Source organism: Drosophila yakuba, unplaced genomic scaffold (assembly GCF_016746365.2).
Source record: "Drosophila yakuba strain Tai18E2 unplaced genomic scaffold, Prin_Dyak_Tai18E2_2.1 Segkk28_quiver_pilon_scaf, whole genome shotgun sequence".
NCBI lineage: Eukaryota > Metazoa > Arthropoda > Insecta > Diptera > Drosophilidae > Drosophila > Drosophila yakuba.
Genome location: NW_025048799.1, coordinates 1 through 9,632, shown reverse-complemented (window position 1 = coordinate 9,632; position 9,632 = coordinate 1). Strand labels below are relative to the sequence as shown.

The 9,632-nt window shown below is 34.4% G+C and overlaps 1 protein-coding gene across 2 annotated transcripts; it reads left to right on the top strand.

Moving 5' to 3' along the window:
* The first annotated feature begins 2,069 nt into the window (after positions 1 to 2,069).
* LOC120322242 (myb-like protein P) lies at positions 2,070 to 6,300 on the top strand. Of its 2 annotated transcripts, none has more exons than XM_039377293.1 (2): positions 2,070 to 2,773; positions 3,025 to 6,300. In XM_039377293.1, exon 2 carries the CDS (start codon positions 3,990 to 3,992, stop codon positions 5,265 to 5,267), a length of 1,278 nt encoding a protein of 425 aa, XP_039233227.1. In that variant the 5' UTR covers positions 2,070 to 2,773; positions 3,025 to 3,989; the 3' UTR covers positions 5,268 to 6,300. The 2 variants fall into 2 exon arrangements, with proteins under 2 accessions (XP_039233227.1, XP_039233228.1); XM_039377294.1 differs by having other exon boundaries at positions 2,071 to 2,773; positions 3,025 to 3,878.
* The last annotated feature ends 3,332 nt before the right edge of the window (positions 6,301 to 9,632 follow it).

The window sequence follows — 9,632 nt, the reverse complement described above, 5'->3', positions numbered from 1 at the left end:
ATGCATTGGACATTACACCAAAACAAGGCAGGTTCGTAGTTTCAGAAATTAATAATATGTTTAAAATAAGTACATTCGTTTTATTGATAATCGAAATTAAATTCAATCGACATAAGATATTAATCAAACAATTATAGACAAATAATTCGCAATATAAATTGTAAACAAATGGCCGATAAATATGCATAAAAATAATATGTTGCTATGTTGAACATTTAATTTCCTGCATAAAAACATTTAGCATGTTGAATATATATGGTTAACTTCCATCTGATATCTAATCTACATTTTGTAGATAGAATTAATTTATTCTTGGTGTCATGCGTTGGACATTACATCTTTCTAACTCTTAGACACGTTATCGTCTATTAAAATTCAAAACTTATATCCATTACGTTTACAAATAATTCCCAACTTGTTATGGTTTAATTTTCATTATATGTCCCCTTTGAGAGCCCACAAACTAATTAATTACTTAAATCTGCGTTGGTGCTGGCGATGTATTTTTGGAAGCGTCAAGGATGCTCTGAACCAAAGACCAAAACAAGGCAGGTTTCTAGTTTAAGAAATTAATAATATGTTCAAAATAAGTACATCCGTTTTTTTGATAATCGAAATTAAATTCAATCGACATTAGATATTAATCAAACAATTATAGACAAATAATTCGCAATATTAATTCGCAATATGAATTGTTAACAAATGGCCGATAAATATGCATAAAAATAATGTGCAATGTTGAACATTTAATTTGCTGTATAAAAACATTTATCATGTTGAATATTTATTGTTGACTTCCGTCTAATAACTAAACTACATTTTGTATATAGAATTAATTTATTCTTGGTGTCATGCATTGGACATTACATCTTTCTAACTCTTGGACACGTTATAGTTCATTACAATTCAAAACTTATATCAATTACGCTTACAAATAATTTCCAGCTTGTTATGGTTTAATTTTCATTATATGTCCCCTTTGAGAGCCCACAAACTAATTAATTACTTAAATCTGCGTTGGTGCTGGCGATGTATTTTTGGAAGCGTCAAGGATGCTCTGAACCAAAGACCAAAACAAGGCAGGTTTCTAGTTTAAGAAATTAATAATATGTTCAAAATAAGTACATCCGTTTTTTTGATAATCGAAATTAAATTCAATCGACCTTAGATATTAATCAAACAATCATAGACAAATAATTCGCAATATTAATTCGCAATATGAATTGTAAACAAATGGCCGATAAATATGCATAAAAATAATGTGCAATGTTGAACATTAAATTTGCTGCATAAAAACATTTATCATGTTGAACATATATGGTTAACTTCCATCTGATATCTAAACTACATTTTGTAGATAGAATTAATTTATTCTTGGTGTCATGCATTGGACATTACACCTTTCTAACTCTTAGACACGTTATCGTTTATTAAAATTCAAAACTTATATCCATTACGCTTACAAAAAATTCCCAACTTGTTATGGTTTAATTTTCATTATATGTCCCCTTTGAGAGCCCATAAACAAGAGAGGACCGGAAGCTCAGTGGATTCAATGGATGTAATTCCTTAAATCTGCGTTGGTGCTGGCGATGTATTATTAGGAGCGTCCAGGATGTTGTGAACCAAGGACTAAAACAAGGCAGGTTCGTAGTTTCTGAAATTAATAATATGTTTAAAATAAGTACATCCGTTTTATTGATAATCGAAATTAAATTCAATCGACATAAGATATTAATCAAACAATTATAGACAAATAATTCGCAATATAAATTGTAAACAAATGGCCGATAAATACGCATAAAAATAATGTGCTATGTTGAACATTAAATTTGCTGCATAAAAACATTTATCATGTTGAATATATATGGTTAACTTCCATCTGATATCTAAACTACATTTTGTAGATAGAATTAATTTATTCTTGGTGTCATGCATTGGACATTACACCTTTCTAACTCTTAGACACGTTATCGTTTATTAAAATTCAAAACTTATATCCATTACGTTTACAAATAATTCCCAACTTGTTATGATTTAATTTTCATTATATGTCCCCTTTGAGAGCCCATAAACTAGAGAGGACCGGTGTAGTATGCATATATCGAATACCCACTGTACCAAGTTTGTTGCACTGGTTACATAAACAGAGCCCGGTCTAAGTGGCCGAAATATGAGTCGATCGACGAACACCCACAAAAAGCATACCTAAGCATTTCGCTACATGCGCTGACCGTCGGATCGAACTCAAGTGCATGCATATAAACAGCCGAACTCAAGTGCATGCATATACCACAACTCCCTCGCTTAAGTAACACATACATATATATTATATATAAGATATACATAACCGTCTCTCTGCTGTCCAACTGTGGGCAGCGCAGCCAGGAGACTTAGGCTTAAATAGAACCTAAGAATGAATGTCAAAAAGAGATCCATTTTGATATGGGAAGCGGCACCATTGCCTGCTCCCAAAATAAACTAAACCATTGAATATTAAATCCGCTATTATTTTATTTGGATGAAAGTATTTCATGGCGACCGTGACAGTGTCTTATTATGACATGTGACAAAAGAGCCGAGTAAAAAAAAAAAAAACAACAACAACAAAATAAGAATATGAATAAATCGGCAGCAACAAAAGTGACAAAGTACCGATGGAGGAATGCATGCGGGAGCATACGAATAAACCGGCAGCAATTATAAGTGTGAGGGGCAATCCGTCCCTTACGCCAGCGAAGGAGAACGACACTGGAAAAACCAAAATTACTGAGTGAGTAGAGTGCGGTGATGGTCCGCGGAGGCCAGAAAGTCAAGATAAACAAAAGAATAGCGCATATTAAATGGCTATTATACACAAATAAAACGCCGCCCCCATGGGCAACGGCACAAAATTTAACCACAGAGCTTGACTTTCTGAGGGAAAGCCTCCTGCAGAGGAAAAATAAACCCGCAACTCACTCAGTACATACCAATATACCAGTAATAAATGAGAAGTTAACTAAAAAGCCTCGATCTCCAAAGCCTCTACCAAGGAAGAAGGAAGTTTGCCCAAAGGACTGCCCTGGACCATTGCACTCCCCACAGTGCAAGTCCACTTGCTTAATACAAAGACCTGTGCGAGGACCAGCACCGGCCTCGCCTGAGCTCAGAGGCTCCGGACAACAGCAGCAGTGACAACAGCAGCAGTGACAACAGCGAGAGGGGCAACACCGCCACTTTCGCCAACGAGGGAACGTCAGCGTGCCAGACCGGCGACGCCCAGCTGACGTGGAAGGAAGAGTTGAAGCCCAGCCGAACATAAATATTTTTTTGTGCCCTGCGTGGCACCCCACACATCGATGCACTGCGCTGCATGTTATTCTTAAACGACCCTTTGTAACATCGAGCGGAACCTTTTCCGCCCGATGAGCAGTATAGCCCGTAAAGCTATACAAACCGATAGGCAGGAAAATTGTAATAAGTAAATGCATAGTAATGCAATAGAAAAGTTTCCTAAAAATCATACAAATAACTATATATACGAGTTAAAAATACATTTACCCGAAATGGGGTTAGTAGATGTCAAGTCTGTGGACTCCACAGCTAACGTTATTAACAAAGTAGAGTCAAATCAGTATGACCTCTTCTTAATACACATCTTGCTAATAATAATCGTTGTAATAATGTGCGCAAATTGCATCTACAAAGTATATAAACGGCATAATAAATGCTTGAAAAAGAAATATATGAGCCAGGCAAATGACCTGGACAAAATTTAAAAAAAAAAATATATATAGCACAGACAACAGTAAATAAATAATAACATGTTTTAACACTACTATGTTTAACTTTATAATGCAATGAATTGAATAAAAAGAATTACAAAATACATTAAATACATTAATATAATATATTAAAGATATGGCTACACTGAGGGCATTTATTGAAAAATACGAGGAAATTCAGCTATCCCTTCTAGTGGGGAAACAGTTCATATCCATAAAATAATGGAATGGATTGAGATATATGAAGAATTGAATAAAATAAAAGTTGACTTTGACAAATCGTACAAATCACTTTCACAAAACAGACCAATTCATACAAATACCGTAAAGAAACATTCAGAGACACTAGTAAATTGCTTTAACCAAGCACGCATACTCATACATGAACAAAAAGAACAATTAAATCAAGAGCATTGGTCACGAGTATCGAAATTTTTAATTAGACTACGGTCTAATCTAATATCGGTTAAACTAAAACTTAATCTAGATATATATGTGCCAACTATACTCAACACTTCTCTTACACTTGAAACTAGTGAAACTGACAATGACCAAATAGGGCCAGAAGAGCAGGAAACAAATGTTAAATTAGAAGAGGAGGACTTGAATAATCTCACTATACCAGCTGTTTTAATGTCCGATCTGGATAATTCCACAGATTCCGATAGCTCTCCAAGCAACAATAGAACCATGGCGCAAACTAACATAGAATTTATTAATACAGCCACTAAGCTTATACCAGCTTTTGATGGTAAGGCCGAAAATTTAAATAGTTTTATTGACGCACTAGAAATTTTGCGATTGATAACAGGCGAACATGAGGAATTGGCAGTGTCTATAGTAAAATCAAGGCTAAAAGGTGTTGCCAGGAATTTAGTCGGAAATGAAACTACAATAACAGAAGTAATTTCCAAATTGAAAAGCAATGTCAAAGGCGAAACTGTAGAGGTACTTTCAGCGAAACTGATGAACCTACAGCAACGCAATAAAACTGCCAACCAATACACAGTAGAGGTTGAGCAGCTGACCAAAATGTTGGAATGTGCGTACATAACAGACGGTTTACCACTAGAGTTAGCCAGAAGTTATTCAACCCAAAATGCAGTCAAGGCAATGACTAAAAATTGCACAATTGATAAGGTAAAACTTATCATGCAAGCCGGCACTTTCAACACAATGAATGAAGCCGTATCCAAATTCGTAAATAGTTGCACAGAGGCAACCGGACAGCAAAATACTGTCCTATATTACAGAAATAATTCACAGCGCGGCGGAAACCGCGGGCATGGAAATTATAGAGGTAACTTTCGCAGTCGCTTCAATAATTATAGTAACAATAATTACAACAACCAATACTATAATGGACGAGGCCAATATAGAGGAAACTCTAGAGGCCGTGGCAACTCGAACAGAAGCCAAAACTATAACAACCCAAGTAACGTCCGGGTAACCAACAATACATCGGGAAACTCCCAAAGCCCTTTAAATACTCAACAGTAGAGAATGCAAGGGTTCATACTATTAATCTCAGTCAGAACATATTCGTATCATTCAACCATGTGGCTACAGGAAAAGAACTTGTCTTTTTGGTAGATACTGGTGCAGACATTTCAATAGTTAAAGAAAATTCTGATGTCTTTCATGACATACAATACAATTATATTATAGATATAAAAGGAATAAGTCAAGAAGTAACCAAATCAAAGGGGTTAACTTCCATTGAAATACAGACCACTAAGTACATAATCCCACACGATTTTCATATCGTGGATTTAAAATTCGCTATTCCCTGTGATGGCATATTAGGAATCGATTTTATTAAAAAATACAACTGTCAATTAGACTTCAAGCCATCTGAAGATTGGCTTATAATTAGACCTAATAACTTAAAATTTCCCATTTATGTTCCAATAACATACAGTTCTGGCAATAACTCAATACTTCTGCCAGCAAGATCCCAAGTTGTCCGAAAAATAGAACTAAATTCAAAAGAAGACAGTGTATTGATTCCAAATCAAGAAATTCAGCATGGTATTTACATAGCAAGTACAATAGCAACATCTAAAAACGCTTTTATAAGACTACTCAATACAACGAATAAAGATCAAGTAGTCAGTACAAATAATTTAGCATTTGAATCACTTTCGAACTACGATGTAGTCAAAACTAATATAGACAATAGAAACCAAACTGTATTATCCCAACTAAAGAAAAACTTTCCTCCACAATTCGAATCACAACTTTCAAGCTTATGCACCCAATACAATGATATATTCGGATTGGAATCTGAACCAATAAGCACTAATAATTTTTATAAACAAAAACTGAGATTAAAAGATGATGAACCGGTGTATGTAAAGAATTATAGAAGCCCACATAGTCAGGTGAACGAAATACAAAAACAAGTTGGAAAATTGGTCACTGACGGCATTGTTGAACCATCTGTATCTGAATATAATAGCCCATTATTACTTGTTCCGAAAAAACCAACTCCAGGTTCAGAACAAAAGAAATGGCGATTAGTAATTGACTATCGTCAAATTAATAAAAAATTACTGTCCGATAAATTTCCACTCCCAAGAATTGATGACATTTTAGATCAACTTGGGAGAGCGAAATATTTTTCATGTCTTGACTTAATGTCAGGATTTCATCAAATTGAACTAGAAAAAAGCTCAAGAGATATAACGTCATTTTCAACGAGCAATGGCTCGTATCGCTTCACGCGACTACCTTTTGGTATAAAAATAGCACCAAATTCATTCCAGAGGATGATGACTATAGCATTCTCAGGATTAGAACCTTCACAAGCATTCCTTTATATGGATGACTTAATAGTTATAGGTTGTTCTGAAAAACATATGCTTAAAAACTTAACAGATGTTTTTGAGAAATGTAGAAAATACAACCTAAAGTTACATCCAGAAAAATGCTCATTTTTTATGCATGAGGTGACTTTTCTAGGTCATAAATGCACAGATAAAGGAATACTTCCAGATGACAAGAAATATGATGTCATTATGAATTACCCTACGCCGCACAATGCGGACAGCGCTAGACGTTTCGTTGCGTTTTGCAATTATTATAGACGTTTCATTAAAAATTTCGCCGAATATTCACGGCACATAACAAGATTATGTAAAAAGAATGTTCCTTTCGAATGGACAGATGAATGCGAAAACGCATTCCAATATTTAAAAACAAAACTTATGGAACCTACTTTGCTACAATATCCAGATTTCAGCAAAAAATTCTGTATAATTACTGATGCAAGTAAGCAAGCGTGCGGAGCGGTTTTAACTCAAAACCATAACGGACTCCAACTTCCCATAGCATACGCATCAAGAGCCTTCAGTAAAGGAGAAAGTAATAAATGTACAACTGAGCAGGAATTAGCTGCAATTCACTGGGCAATATTACATTTTAGGCCATACATTTATGGAAAACATTTTACAATTAAAACAGATCACAGACCATTAATATATCTATTCTCAATGATCAATCCGAGTTCTAAACTGACACGCATGAGGCTAGAATTAGAAGAGTATGATTTTACAGTCGAATATTTAAAGGGAAAAGACAATCATGTAGCTGATGCGTTATCAAGAATAACCATTAAAGATCTACAAAACATTACAGGCAATATAATGAAAGTCACTACTAGATATCAAAACAGACAGAAAATCCGCGCGGATAACAACAAAATAGAATTGCCTAGGCAATCTATTGAAAAAGCTTCTAAGCCCAACGTATATGAAGTCATAAACAATGACGAGGTACGTAAAGTAGTGACCTTGCATATAAAAAATATGCTATGTTTCTTTAAACATGGTAAGAAAATTATTGCAAGATATGATGTTCGCGATTTATATACTAATGGAATCCTCGACTTAGGTCAATTTTTCCAAAGGCTTGAAATGCAGGCCGGTATAAATAAAATCAGCCAACTCAAAATGGCACCGTGGGAAAATATCTTTGAATATGTTTCAATAGATAATTTTAAACGAATGGGCAATAAAATATTGAATACATTAAGAGTAGCGCTACTCAACCCGGTGACCCTTATAGAAAAACAAAAAGAGAAAGAAGCTATACTGTCTAAATTCCATGACGATCCAATACAAGGAGGTCACATCGGCATTTCAAAAACCTTGGCCAAGGTCAGAAGACATTATTTTGGAAAGGTATGACTCGAGATATTACTGAGTACATACGAAAATGTCAAAAATGCCAAAAAGCTAAAATAACAAAGCACAGCAAGAACCCAATGGTAATAACCAATACGCCAATAAACGCTTTCGACAGGGTGATAGTAGACACTATTGGTCCACTACCTAAATCAGAAAATGGCAATGAATATGCAGTCACCTTAATATGTGACCTAACTAAATATTTAGTTGCCATTCCAATTGCAAATAAAAGTGCAAACACCGTCGCAAAAGCAATTTTTGAAAATTTTATTCTGAAGTACGGTCCAATGAAGACGTTCATTACGGACATGGGAACAGAATACAAAAATTCAATTATAAATGATTTATGCAGTTATATGAAAATAGACAACATAACGTCTACTGCATATCATCACCAGACTTTGGGTACCGTTGAAAGAAGTCATAGAACCTTCAACGAGTACATTCGTTCATATATATCAGTTGACAAAACTAATTGGGACATATGGTTACAATATTTTGTGTATTGTTTTAATACTACACCATCAGTAACCCATAATTACTGCCCATATGAACTAGTATTTGGTAAACCAAGCAACTTGCCAATACACTTTAATAAAATAGATAGAATAGAACCTATATATAATATAGATGACTACGCTAAAGAAGTTAAATTTAGATTAGAAAACGCGTATAAGAGGGCCCGTCTAATGTTAGAAAATAATAAAATAAGACAAAAGCTAGCATACGACAATAGGGTATCAGACTTTAAGATAGACGTAGGTGATAAAGTTTTATTACAAAATGAAACTGCACATAAGTTAGAACCAGTTTATATAGGACCATTCGAGGTCATTAGAATAGAAGAGCGGAATAATATAGTAATAAAAAATAAGAAGAATAAGGAACAAACAGTACATAAGGATAGGTTAAAAATGTTTATTTCATAATTGTTATTAGTATAGCCATACTATTTCAAAATTTCTTATCTACAATTGAATATTATTTGTAATTTAATATATTCAAAATCGAAATCTTTAAATTCAAAAAAAATAATAATAAATAAAATAAAAATAAAAATAGTAAAATCTCCATTGTTAATTAAAAACTAATCTTTTAAGCAAAATCCAAAAAAAAAAAATAATAACTTCATAAATTACGTTATTTTTCAAAAGGAGGGAGATGTAGTATGCATATATCGAATACCCACTGTACCAAGTTTGTTGCACTGGTTACATAAACAGAGCCCGGTCTAAGTGGCCGAAATATGAGTCGATCGACGAACACCCACAAAAAGCATACCTAAGCATTTCGCTACATGCGCTGACCGTCGGATCGAACTCAAGTGCATGCATATAAACAGCCGAACTCAAGTGCATGCATATACCACAACTCCCTCGCTTAAGTAACACATACATATATATTATATATAAGATATACATAACCGTCTCTCTGCTGTCCAACTGTGGGCAGCGCAGCCAGGAGACTTAGGCTTAAATAGAACCTAAGAATGAATGTCAAAAAGAGATCCATTTTGATATGGGAAGCGGCACCATTGCCTGCTCCCAAAATAAACTAAACCATTGAATATTAAATCCGCTATTATTTTATTTGGATGAAAGTATTTCACCGGAAGCTCCGTGGATTCAGTGGATGAAATGCTTAAATCTGCGTTGGTGCTGGCGATGTATTATTA